This window comes from Oncorhynchus gorbuscha, linkage group LG01 (genome assembly GCF_021184085.1).
Source record: "Oncorhynchus gorbuscha isolate QuinsamMale2020 ecotype Even-year linkage group LG01, OgorEven_v1.0, whole genome shotgun sequence".
NCBI lineage: Eukaryota > Metazoa > Chordata > Actinopteri > Salmoniformes > Salmonidae > Oncorhynchus > Oncorhynchus gorbuscha.
The window spans coordinates 10,456,063-10,470,474 of NC_060173.1; the positions used below are offsets into that span (position 1 = coordinate 10,456,063).

The following is a 14,412-nucleotide window of genomic DNA, read 5'->3' on the forward strand; positions in this document are numbered from 1 at the left end:
CTCCTGAGCCCTCCTGTCTCAGCCTCCAGTATTTATGCTGCAGTAGTTTGTGTTAGGGGGCTAGGGTCAGTTTGTTATATCTGGAGTACTTCTCCTGTTTTATCCGGTGTCCTGTGTGAATTTAAGTATGCCCTCTCTAATTCTCTTTCTCTGAGGACCTGAGCCCTAGGACCATGCCTCAGGACTACCTGGCATGACTCCTCCTTGCTGTCCCCAGTCCACCTGGCCGTGCTGCTGCTCCAGTTTCAACTGTTCTGTCTGCGGCTATGGAACCCTGACCTGTTCACCGGATGTGCTACCTGTCCCAGACCTGCTGTTTTCAACTCTCTAGAGACAGGAGGAACGGTAGAGATACTCTTAATGATCGGCTATGAAAAGCCAACTGACATTTACTCCTGAGGTGCTGACTTGCTGCACTCTTGACAACTACTGTAATTATTACTATTTGACCATGCTGGTCATTTATGAACATTTGAACATCTTTGCCATGTTCTGTTATAACCTCCACCCGGCACAGCCAGAAGAGGACTAGCCGCCCCTCAGCCTGGTTCCTCTAGGTTTCTTCTTAGATTTTGGCCTTTCTAGGGAGTTTTTCCCTAGCCACAGTGCTTTTACACCTGCATTGCTTGCTGTTTGGGGTTTTAGGCTGGGTTTCTGTACAGCACTTTGAGATATCAGCTGATGTACGAAGGGCATTATAAATACATTTGATACGGTGTTTAACGTTACATGCTCTAAGGGATAAAGGAGGACTAGCATCACCCAATGTAGAACCATACAACATATCATTTGAAGTATTCAAATTGGCAAGACCCGGTGGAAATTATGATTCCCATTTGGGATGGACTCAGATTGAGAGGTCTCACCGCCTCGTTTAAGCCTATTGAGGCCTTAAAACACAAAAACACGTTTTCAGAGACAGCCAACTGAAGAGGCTAACCCAATCCTACAACATTCCCGAGAGGTATGGGTTAAATTTCATCATTTATTTTTAGTTAACTAGGCAAGTCAGTTAAGAACAAATGCTTAAGCAGTGGATTAACTGCCTTGTTCATGGGGCAGAACGACAGATTTTTACCTCGTCAGCTCAGGGATTCAATCCAGTAACCTTTCGGTTACTGGCCCAAGGCTCTAACCACTAGGCCAACTGCCGCCCCAGACGCTTGGAATTTCCCAGTATAAACAAAAATATTCTTCCATATGTCACAACCCATCAGTTTACATAGGAAAACATTAATTTATCTGGGAGGTATGGCTTAGATAATGCCTGCATGCACTGGGGCAGGTATTCCCCCCCAGGGGTACGCAGAATGCTTGTGAGGGTACGCCAAATAAAAAAGTGATTCACATTTCCAAATAGTACATTTATACTTCCCAACAGGGCTATATATTTGAAATAGCACCGGCAAATAATTAACATCCAATCACATGAACCATTACTCTTTGCAGGTAAACATTTGAAAAATAAGCCACAGGAGATTGAGCGAGAATAAAGACTTTAAAGTAGTAAGACATGTATAAAAGCAACAGATACCATTAATAAGGGGCTACAAGGGTCTTATACGGTGAGCTACCGAGTGGCTAGGACAGGCAAGCCCCATACTATTTTAGAGGACTTAATTCTTCCTGCTGCTGCAGACATGGCTGGGACAATGCTGGGGGTGGAAAGCCCCCCCCCCCCCAAAAAAAAACTATACAGATTTTCTTCAAACAACACTGTTTCACGACGAATCAGTGACATGGCAGAAGACGTTTTGAAACAATTACTGCTTCACATTCAAGCCAGTGAATTCTATGAGTTACAGCTGGATGAGTCAGATGTGGCGGGCCTGGCACAGCTCCTGGTATATGTTCATTATGTTTATGGGGGGGTGGGGGACAGCTTTGTGACATCAAATGGACTTGTGGTCAAGATGGGTTGGTATCTGTACTGGAGGCGCAAAAGCCATGACCGGGAGACATAGTGGAGCGGTAATACGCGTGCAAGCAGTTGCTCCCGACGCCACTTGGGTACACTGCAGCATCCACCCGAGAGGCTCTTGCTGCCAAGAGAATGCCTGACAGCTTGAAAGACATCTTGGACACTACAGTGGAAAATGGTTAACTTTGTTAAAGCAAGGCCCCAGAACTCTTATGTATTTTCAAATGATTATGCAAATGATATGGGCAGAGACCATGTAACGCTTTTACAACATACAGAAGTACGCTGGCAGAGTATTGTCCCGTTTTTTTTTTTAATTGAGAGATGAGCTTAAAGTTCTTTAATGACCATAATTTTCACTTGTCTGACAAGTTTCTAACATGACTAGGCTATCTGGGTGATGGTATTTTTTCTATTCTGAAAGATCTGAATCTAGGATTACAGGGACTCTCCACAACTGTATTCAATGTGCGGGACAAAAATTGAGGCTGTGATTAAGAAGCTGGAGCTAATTTTTTGTCTGCATTAACAAGGACAACACACAGGTCTTTCCATCATTGTATGATTTGTGTGTGCAAATTAACTCAAGCTTACGGACTAAGTCAAATGTGATATAGAAAAGCACCGTAGTGAGTAATTACACAGGTACTTTCCCGAACGGACAACAAACTGGATTTGTTCTCCCTTTCATGCCCTGCCTCCAGTCCTCTTACCGATCTCTGAACAAGAGAGCCTCATCGAAGTTGCAACAAGCGATTCTATTCAAATGGAATTTAAATCAGAAGCCATTGCCCGATTTTTGGATTGGGCTGCGCTCAGAGTTTCTTGCCTTGGTAAATCACGCTGTTAAGACACTTTGCAAACACGTACCTATGAGAGAGTGGATTCTCGGCCATCACTAGCATGAAAACAAAATACAGGCACAGACTGTGTGGAAAATGATATAAGACTATCTCTAATACAACCAAACATTGCAGAATTATAGTGCTTATATCCTATCAGGACCTGAAGAAATATCACAGTCAGCTACAGTATTTTATAAAAAAAGAGTCATGCACAACATGGGAACTGAGAATTTAAGGTTGATTTGGCAGATGGATCTTAAATTTACAATATCAAACAAGATAATATAAATCATAAGACCGTTACGTATATTCTTCAGTATATCAAATGTATGGGAAAAAAATATGTGTTTCCAATGTAGGGTGGTGTACCAGGGATACATTTATACATTAGATTGTTCAGCTACTACTGGACCTCAGATAAAAATGGGTGGTTTGTTGCTAAATACTTCATGCTGGAAATGCAAGGGGTGAAGTAAGTACCTTTCTGCATCCCATGGTGTTTGCCTTCTGGAAGGAGGTTCTTAAAAAGCTTGAAGAATGGGTGGCACAGCCTATCCCAAAGTCCCCACAGCTGTGCTTATTAGGGGATTCATCTATTATAACCACCACGTATGAGCAAAATAAGAGTTTGGTCTTGCCTCAGCGGGTTTTCTTACTGCGGCTAGACTTGTACTACATAACTGGAAGAGAGCGGATTGGCTTTAAATGGCGGAGACTGCATCTTATGAATCAATGATAGCGAAATGTTGTATGATATGGAAACACTTTCTGAATTATATATATAAGGGACCGGACGTGCGGGTGAGAAGCTAGGGGCTTAAGTTAGAACAGATGTGTAATGGGCGTTCTATTTTATGTATCAGTATCATTTATCAGCCATTTAATATTCCACTGATATATGGTTGAAAGGTGCTGTATTCTTAGGTGTTATGTCACGGTGTAATGTAATTTAAATGTTTTTTTATTTTATTTTTGATAATAATAATAATAACTACAGGCTTCCACGTCGCAGTCTTGTCCAATTGCGAGGCTAAACGAAACGGCTCAACTCAGGCACTCTTTTAGAAGGTGATAATCTTTAAAAATGGAAAATAATCTCTCCCTCTCACCAGAGGGAAAGACTATGTTCTCCCATAATGCACAAGTGTAAAGAGGGTTGTTATTTAACCCCTAATAATACATTAGAACCGAATGCTGTATTTTAAGTAATAGACAAGTGTGTGCACAAACAGCTTGCAGAGCCTGGCTCAGAGGTATTTGCCATCAACACTTGACAATGAATGGCGTTGGCACCTTGTCTTTCTGTCTGTGTTTCAGTCCTCTTTGGCCTCTAAGGCCTGGGCTATAGTAAAGGTATTTATGCTGGTATAGAAAGGGCTTCATTAGAGACATTTTAAATTGATTATTTGCTCTGCGGGTGTAGTGTGTGTGTGTGTGTGTGTGTGTGTGTGTGTGTGTGTGTGTGTGTGTGTGTGTGTGTGTGTGTGTGTGTGTGTGTGTGTGTGTGTGTGTGTGTGTGTGTGTGTGTGTGTGTGTGTGTGTGTGTGTTCACTCTGTGCCAGGCTCCCCCTTACCTTTGCTCTGGGGGGGTGTGGCGGTGCGGTCTCGGAGGATGTTGATCTGGTGCACGGCGCCGTAGGGCTCAAACAGCTCCTTGAGCTCGGTTTCTGTCCAGGAGCGAGGTATCTGGCCAACGAACATCTTGATGGAGTCATGGTCAGGTGTTTCCAGGTTCTCAATGGAACCGTTCATCTTGCTGCCGTTGCTGTGGGGGAAGAGGTGAGGGATTATTAGACTGTACCAGAACCTGAAACATACTTTTGGGTCCACCAGGCTGGTACAGTTGCTGGTGAAGCAGTTAAGTTGTCCTGCAGTGTTGGCAGAACAATTGCTCCCTAGCGATAGTTTGTCACATCTGTACCACGTTTATTTTAAATATAACCTGTTGTGACTCTAGGGGCAGTATTTTCATTTTTGGGGAAAAAAACATTCCAGTTTTAAAACGGGATATTTTGTCAGGACATGATGCTAGAATATGCATATAATTGACAGCTTTGGATAGTGTTTTCTAACATTTCCAAAACTGTAAAGATATTGTCTGTGAATATAACAGAACTGATGTTGCAGGCGAAAGCCTGAGAAAAATCCAATCCGGAAGTGACCCATATTTTGAAAGCACTGCGTGCCAATGAGTGACCAATTTCTCAGCCAAACGTGAAGAACAAACGGAGCTATTTTGCCTACAAAAATAATATTTTTGGGAAAAAATTAACTTTGGCTATCTACCCGGGAGTCTGAGTGAAAACATCTGAAGTTCAAAGGTAAACGATTTAATTTGATTGCTTTTCTGATTTGTGACAAGGTTGCCTGCTGCTAGCAAGGCATAATGCTATGCTAGGCTATCGATAAACTTACGCAAATGCTTGTCTAGCTTTGGCTGTAAAGCATATTTTGAAAATCTGAGATGACAGGGTGATTAACAAAAGGCTAAGCTGTGTTCCAATACATTTCACTTGTGATTTTCAAGAATAGGAATTTCTATGTCCTTTGCGTTATGTTAATTAGCGTCAGATGATGACATCGGTCCCGCTCACGGGATGGGGTGTCACTAGAGGTTAACATACATTTTAGAGCACATAACTAACAAGTCTGGCTGACAGAAAATAAAAGAGCAGACACTGATGAAAAATAATCACACATCCTCTCCAAAATGACTGGACAAGACCCATCGTTAATCATTGAATGTATGCTAAACGTGTTAATGTTTCTTGACAGGTCCCATTTTTCAGTCATTGGCTAATGACCGAGGTAGCCTAACTATTGGCCCCTCCCACCACTTAGAGTTCATAACCCCCGCTCTCTTCTCTCAGGGTGGGTCAGCGCCAACGCAAGGCAGCTCGACCGGCCCTGAGAGGAGATCAGCATTCTCAGGGTGATTAAGTTAAGGCTAGACTTGGGACTGATTAAGCTCAGTACTCTACACAGCACAGGAGCATACCTCACAGACCCCCAACTAGGACTTAGAGACCATGTCGTGAGCGTACCAGTATCACACAGTCCACTACAACACAGCAGAAGCCTCTCTCAGCACATGCCTCCACTGAGCTAGACTGGGAAGCTGAGGGGGCAGCATCTCACAATCTCTAACCATAGCCTTCCTGACTCAGTCAGGCTGGAAGAGGGCCAGGACTCTGGTCCTACATTTAGCTGGGAGGGAAGGGAGTTCATTGTGATTATGGCCCTACAGCAGGGTTCCCCAACTGGAGGCCCATGGCAACAAAAAAATATATACCAAAAAAATGGAAATCACCTCAGTGATTTAATTAAAGAAATCTGTTCAAGTATTCTCACGAAACAGGTTATCGTACACAAGATGGAAGCTAGATTTGAAATGACCGTTTTAGTCTTTCTAGGCTTCTTGCGGTCAAATCTGTCCTTCTGTACCTCAGTTGGTAGAGCATGGCGCTTGTAACGCCAGGGTAGTGGGTTCGATTCCCGGGACCACCCATACGTAGAATGTATGCACACATGACTGTAAGTCGCTTTGGATAAAAGCGCCTGCTAAATGGCATATATTATTATTATTATTATATATCATATATTATTATATTAAATTAGCAGCCCCCTCCCCACTGACCATCCAGTTCAGAAAAACAATGAAAAAATAAAATTAATTATCGGCCCGTGGCTGAATCTAGTTGATCCCTGCCCTACAGTCTCCTAGGTACAGGTAATGCCAACGAGAAGTTATCGTTTACTCACAGCAGAGCACACGTGAGCTTGAAGAAAAAGTGTGTGTGTGTGTGTGTGTGTGTGTGTGTGTGTGTGTGTGTGTGTGTGTGTGTGTGTGTGTGTGTGTGTGTGTGTGTGTGTGTGTGTGTGTGTGTGTGTGTGTGTGTGTGTGTGTGTGTGTGTGTACACACAGCCAGATGAGCAGAGGGACTCCTAGTGGATATCAAGCTGGCGACACACACCGATTAATTCTAATGGGATAGTAAGCAGAGGGCCCGAGGAAAACAAACAGGGTTAAGATGACTAGGCTAAATTTAAAATGATAGAGGGTAAGTATACAGACCTTTGGACACGAGCCATCCATCTCTTACACACAGAGCCCAAACGCTCGGCCGACACACCAAGGGACGACCTAAACGACATGCTTACTGACAAGTACCTTAGCGACTCTTCCTTTGGAAATCCAACTCTTAGAAAACACCCAAATCCAATACTTGTTAACTAAATCACACTCATTTTAGGGTGGAAAAATAGAGACAAACCATCCTACTGGAGTCAACTCATCCAAGCAGCTACACACAGCTATAAAAATAATATATATAAAGCCATGGGGCGACTTCTTTACACCCACCACCCATCCCGACAGCTAGCTCCACAGAATCCTCTAAGCAGGAAGGCTCCAGCACAGTAGGGTCAGTCAGCACAAATTGAAAGATAGCAGGCCGAAAACACAGGAAGGACTGAACTTGTCAACAAAAAAATAAAAAAATCCTTTTGTATTTCCATACATAAATGTTTTACCCTCTAAAAACAGAGTTCAGTAAGCAGAGGACTGTTGCCTGTAAACCATCACCATGTCACTCCTCAGGCATTGGTTGGGTTGGCGATGGAACAGGGAGTAACCTACTAGCGTTCCATAGACATCGAATTCTTAGAATGGACATCCCCTATTCCAAGTCAAATTACTGTGATGGCAGGTTCCATTCTACAAATTATTTATCTATGCCATCCCCAGCACAGCAGCAGGGGAAACAAGCGCATATTGTTCAGATGCTGGAGAGAACACTTCACAGCTACCCTCTACGATAACAATGGGCCTTTAGTGAGTCAGAAGGACGCTTTGTAATCCTCCCACTTAACGCTGCGTCTAACTAAACCAGCGGGCATTGTGTCGTGTGACACCATTATCTAGTAACCAGACAGCTTGACGCCATTTTACGGAGTGACTTGCCTTCTGAACTCATACATGTACAGAGCATTAGGAAAGTACTCAGACCCTTCGACATTGTTACTGCTTTATTCTAAAATGGATAAAACAATTCTCAGCAATCTACACACAATACCCCATAATGACAAAGCAAAAACCGGTTGACATTTTTGATAATGTATATAAAATTGTAAAAATTAATGACATACATCTTATTTACATACAGTAACAGTGAAACGTTGATCCCTGATTCCAGGGTTTCTTTATTTTTTTACAATGTTCTACATTGTAGAATAGTGAAGAAATATGGAATCATGTAGTAACCCGACCTAAAAACCAATTTTTTATTTAACTAGACTTCCATTGGGATTTAAGTCTGTGCTTTGGCTGGGTCACTCAAAAGGACGTCCAGATTCTAATGCTTTAGCCATTCCCAGGTTGCTTTGACTGTATTCTGGGGGTCACTGTCCTGCTGCAATGTAAATGTTCACCCTCATTCTAAGGTCGTTTGTGCTCTGCAGCAGGTTCTCATCAAGGATTTGCCTATATTTGCCTTATGGTATAGTTTCTGCTTTGACATGCACGGTCGACTGTGGGGACCTTTTATATAGATAGTTTGAACATGATTTAGAAACGCACCTCTGTCTATCGAATTGGCAACAGGTGGACACCAATGAAATTGTATTGACATCAAGGATAATCAAAGAGAAATTGGATGCACCCAAGCACAATTTGTGTCATAGCAGATAGTTGTGAATGCTTATGTCAATTAGATCTGCATTTAATTTCACATATTTGCTCAAAAAAAACAACAAAAAAACAAGCTTACCCTTTATCATTTTGGGGTATTGTGTGTAGATAGATGGGTGAGAAGAAAAAAAGTACATTTGATCCATTTTGAAATCAGGCTAATAAAACCTGAAATAAATCAAGCAGTATGAATACTTGAGGCACTGTAAAGTGATTTTTAAAAACATGGGGCTGTCCCCCATTCTGATTGTTTAATACTGTTCAATTCAAACTGCAACAAATAAATAATTCTTTGGAGTAAACTTAATGATTAGTCACTTGAGGGCACTCTCCAAGTAAAGGGGGGGGATATTCAATTTTCTTATTTTAAACAGAAGTCTCCAAAGTATCCAATAAGAAAAAAAAAACACATGGCCTTTTAGGTTGCAACGCGTTTCGCTACATATGTTGTACCCCAATGATTACGACCCAGACCAGGGAAAGACTTGAGGCCTGGCGGCCCTATGATGTGGCAGGTGACCTGTCCCAAAGACACCCGGGAGCAGCTGACGCCTGGGCTCCAGAGGACTCCAAGGCCCAAGTCTGAAATTAGCATACCTGCTGTTGCGCTTCCCATAAAATAACATGATTTACCGGGACCATATGCCCGGCCGTTTGCTGGGGTCTGACCGCAGAAGCATGTCAGTTCCACTGCTGCTTTACCTTTCCTAGTAGCTCCCATTATAGCGAGACTGTCACGGAGGCAGCACCAGTCACCAATATAAGGCTATATACCCTAGACTACATGTCAACCATCTTCTCAGAAAGGTGTCACCTGGCGTCGTTGGGTTCTGTATGAATCCTAAATTAAATGGAGCGTTAACACCAACCAGTTTAACTTGGAATACAAGCCTAAGGCTTTTCCTTGGCTTGGTTGGGATTGTTTGATCACTCGACTACCTTAAAAAATTCAAAGAATTCTTTAAAATAAATTAAGTTTTAAAATTCATAGGTCCATCCACACCTGGTGAGATCATGCAGCGTTGCTTCATGTTTTGGTTCAATTCATAGTTGTGGTAAAGGGAGTTTGCATAAATAGCCATGTTAAGAGGCTCTCCTTCGTTGGGTTATAACTGATGCTCCCTTCCCTCAGGAGTCACTTGGCAGTGGGAGACGACCTCGGACTGGTTAGATCACACAAGCAGAGCATGATGCACCACTTCTCACTCCAGCAAGGCACATGACAAGCGACACAGAAATAGCAGCAGTTGGTTTCTGGTGTGTGTGTGTTTGCCCCAGCACTACAAGGCTGTAAACCACAACGATTACATTAAACAACGACACACAGGAAGGGCAGCCTGCACCTCGAGTCACTACAGCAAGGCGCAACGCAACACACACATTCTTCAGTCTGATATCTCGTCTGAATTCCATACAAGGTGCTGCAGACTGCTGAAAGGACTGTTGTCCTGGTCTATAATCAGTACATCGGTGCTCCGACGAGGGCCCCATTAAAGACGTTTTCCTCCCAGCATTAACTCCAATTCTGCCTCAACATGGCCTCATTTTCATTGTTGCATTTCCCCTGATGAAGAATGATGTGTCCAATCAGACTGTGACTAGATTGGGCCCCATGTTAACATTGGGCCCCATGTTAAAAAACTGTGACTAGAGCCCCATGTTAAAAAACAAGCAGCCAGGGCCTGATGACAAGACCTACAAGACCATAACCGTGGTTATGGAATGAAATTAATAAGTGAGTGTCCCTGGGTGACTGTGATAAAGGCCGGAGGAGGGGATGCGAATTAGAGTTGCGTCAGGGTGTGAATGGGTGCATGATTTTTTTAAATGGACACTCAAAATGTCTCGAGAATAAGGATTCAAAGTAAAGCGGGTGTGGGTGAATGCTCTAGAATTGAATAGGAATCTGGCTGAGGATGATCCCAAATCAACTGTGGTCTAGTCACACCTTATCCAGCTGTGCTAGCATGCAAACACCAGCATCAGGCCAAGAGAAGCTTGTTAGCAGGAGCAGCAACAGCAGGGTCAGAGCCTAGATCCAAACTGAATTATGGGATCCAGGCTAGCACCGATGGGTCCTCAGGGGAGAAACTAGCAGCATAGAGACCGAAATACACTGAAGTTAGACCCAGGGAAAACAGGGGTTCCTAGTCTGGTGCTTAGAAAAGCACGCAATATTTAAAAAAAACAAGTTAAATAAGATACTGTAGCTGTTAAGACCAGGGTAAACTGACGTTTGATGCCATCCTTTAATAGCATGCTTTAAAAAAGGAAAAGTTATTTTTATGCACAGTTAGTGATGCATATTTGTTTTTTTACCAATACCTGACATTTTCCTTGCCGGAAGAGAAAGAAAAAAACTATACTGACACTTCATTTTAGCGGCCTTTTAAGCGTTCTAGTACAGTTAAATAGTTACACACACACACACACACACAGCAGTCTAAGGCACCGCATCTCAATGCAAGAGGTGTCACTAAAGTCCCTGGTCCGAAACCAGGCTGCATCACATTTGGGCCGTTCCTGGGAGTCCCATAGGGCGGCACACAATTGGCCTTGCATCGTCCGGTCCGTCTTTGTAAACAAGAATATTCTTAACAGACTTGCCTAATTAAATAAATGTCACACACACCAAAAAGTTATTGTCGTCATTTACACATGTCCCCATAATTTGCAAATAAATTCATTTTAAAAATCCTACAATGTGAATTTCTGGATTTTTTCCCCTCATTTTGTCTGTCATGTACTACCTATGATGAAAATTACAGGCCTCATCTTTTTAAGTGGGAGAACTTGCACAATTGGTGGCTGACTAAATTATTTTTTGCCCCACTGTAGGTACCAAGCTAAAGCTAGCTACCCCAGAAGTTGCAAATAATGCTTCATTACCAACGCGGTATCGTAAACACATCGTTCGTGGCCAGTGTTTGCTGACTTTTTTGTACAGCTTTGACAGTGCTACCATCTTTGACATACAAAGACCCCAAACTTTGCTCCATAGTATGCATGTTGTGAAGCTAATAGCAGTGACGCTATTACTTTGCAACTCCGGTAGGGCAATATCCGAAAAATAGCGAACTTGGTAGTGTGTACCGGTGCTCAGGCCAGTCGGCGAAAGCCAACATCACCCACGACGGAGAACGGTTGATTGTCAAGGGCAACAAATTCTATTATTTTGGCTTTAATTGATTTCCCCTTCAAGATCATTTCAGAGAGACAACTCTTTCAAATGACTGCCGGCATTAAACTAGACGTCAGAACGATACAGTTGGCATTTTTGGTTAATATCTCCAGACTCCGATATATCATGCATCTCTAACAGTTATGCAGTCCTTCCAGCTCTTCTTGAAACTGTCACCAGCTAGCTAGCAGCTTTCTGCTCCACTGTCCAAGAGGGAGAGGTCAACCTGCCTACACACTCCCCTGGTTCCCGAAACCTATCCAACACAAATGCCTGAAATAGTGAGCTGTAAAAAAAAAAAAAAAAAAAAAAAACAAGAGAAAAATAAAAAAAGACAAACAGGAAGGGAATGGACTACCTGGGCTTGTCCAATAAGGAATTCTTATTTTCACTTTCCATTGGAAAACATTTTTCATTGTGTGCACCCAATAATAAACAACTTTGGCCTGGCAGCAGATTCCACTCAACTTACACAACTCATCCCATGTGCTGTGTACCATGAGTCTATGGTCACCTGGTAGATCAAGTTCATGCCATTGCAATCTTCAAGATTTTATTAGCAAGGCTTAGCTTCCTATATCATAACGTGCCACTTGTGTGTGTCATATGGGATGTTCCAACTTCCATACAAACGGGATTTTTTGATTTACTTTGGCACGGGTCGAATCCAAGACACCTTCCTGTCTCAATGTTTTCCATTTCCATATCTAACACGGAGCATGTAATGTGAAAGTAGGCTCTATTTCCTGTCCCCGTGCTCTATAGAGTACCAGCTAGGGCCAGGACGACACCACCAACACCATATTTTTCCGGCCAAAAATGTAAAATTAAGCATACAAAACTCAGGAGAGCGGTTTGAAGTCGATGTAGGCCACAGCATATGCAGTTTGATCTAGATCTACATCTTCAGCCAAACTGGTTTTGGACCAGAGTAGACAACTTTTTATTTTTTTTAATTTAACCGCGATACGGGGTGCATATCCAACATCACACCAGCAGCAGAACAGGTGACAAGCCAGAATGGAGTCCTCAGCAGTCAACATCTGTCTGCACGGCTCCCTTTCTCCCTCTTGAACACACACACTATGAGAACAGCTGGCCACCACCGTCAGCCCCAGGACTCCATGCCAAGGGGCCACACTTTGACAAGATCAACAGACAGCCAGCTCAATTTTTTTTGTCACATGCTTTGTAAACAGGTGTAGACTAAGAGTAAAATGCTTACGTACAGGCTCTTCCCAACAATGAAGAGAGAAAGAATAGAAATAAAGTAATAAATACAATGAGTGAAGATCATGTGGCCTCATACAGTCAAAAGTAGCTACCTACTCATTCAAGGGTTTCTTTATTTTTACGTTGTAGAGTAAGTGAAGACACCAAAACTATAAACTATCACAGAATCATATAGTAACCAATTGTTAAACAAATCAAAATACATTTTATTGTTCAGAGTAGCCACCCTTTGCCCTGACAGGTTTGCACACACTTGGCATTCTGTCAACCAGCTTCATGAGATAGTCACCTGGAATTAGAGGTCGTCCGATTATGATTTTTTTCAACGGAGATAGCGATTGGAGAACCAAAAACAGATACCGATTATATAAAGTTTGGAATAATGACTATTACAACACTGAATGAACACTTAATAAAATACAAATAAAATATATTCGGTCTCAAATAAATAAAGAAACATGCTTAATTTGGTTGAAATGCAAAAAAACAGTGTTGGAGAAGTAAAAGTACAATATGTGCCATGTAAAAAGTTACTTGCTCAGAACATGAGAACATATGAAAGCTGGTGGTTCAATACTCCCAGTTAAGAAGTTTTAGGTTATAGTTATTATAGGAATTATGACGCAGCGACTATTTCTATCTATACCATTTGTATTTCATAGACCTTTGACTATTGGATGTTCTAATAGGCACATTAGTATTGCCAGCCTAATCTCTGGAGTTGCAAGGCTTGAAGTCATAAACAGAGCTGTGATTCAAACATTGCTAAGAGCTGCTGGCAACGCAGTAAAGTTACAATAAATGCTTATGAGCATGCTGCTGCCTACCACCGCTCAGTCAGACTGCTCAATCAAATCATACACTTACCTATAATAAATTCAGAAATCCAAGCCCTTGGCCATTAATATGGTCAAATCCGGGAAAAAGAGGTTTCTTCTTTCAGTGAAATACAGAACCGTTCTGTATGTGTTGTGGTCCTTCTGTAGCTCAGTTGGTAGAGCATGGCGCTTGTAACGCCAGGGTAGTGGGTTTGATTCCCGGGACCACCCATATGTAGAATGTATGCACACATGACTAAGTCGCTTTGGATAAAAGCGTCCGCTAAATGGCATATATTATTATTATTATATTATTATATATTATATTATTATATATTATTATTATTATATTATTATTATTATATATGTATTTTATCAAACGGGTGGCAACCCTAAGTCTAAATATTGCTGTTACAACCTTCAATGTTGTCATAATTATGTAAAATTCTGGCAAATTAGTTCGCAACGAGCCAGGCAGCCCAAACTGCTGCATTATACCCCGACTCCGTGTGCAATGAACGCAAGAGAAGTGACAATTTCCTTAAATAATATTGCCTGCTAACAAGAATTTATTTTAACTAAATATGCAGGTTTAAAAATATATACTTTGTGTATTGATTTTAAGAAAGGCATTGTTCGTTTATGGTTAGGTACATTCGTGCAATGACTGTTTTTTTCGTGAATGTGCTTTGGTTAAAACATCACCCGTTTGGCAAAGTAAGCTG

The 14,412-nt window shown here is 42.0% G+C and overlaps 1 protein-coding gene across 1 annotated transcript in view; it reads right to left on the reverse strand.

The window, feature by feature from the left end:
• Positions 1 to 14,412, reverse strand: part of LOC124032438 (CUGBP Elav-like family member 2) — a 51,303-nt gene that overhangs the window by 21,530 nt on the left and 15,361 nt on the right. The window contains exon 2 of the mRNA XM_046344844.1: positions 4,341 to 4,531. Coding sequence (XP_046200800.1) covers positions 4,341 to 4,531 — 191 coding nt within the window. The remainder of the gene's footprint in view (positions 1 to 4,340; positions 4,532 to 14,412) is intronic.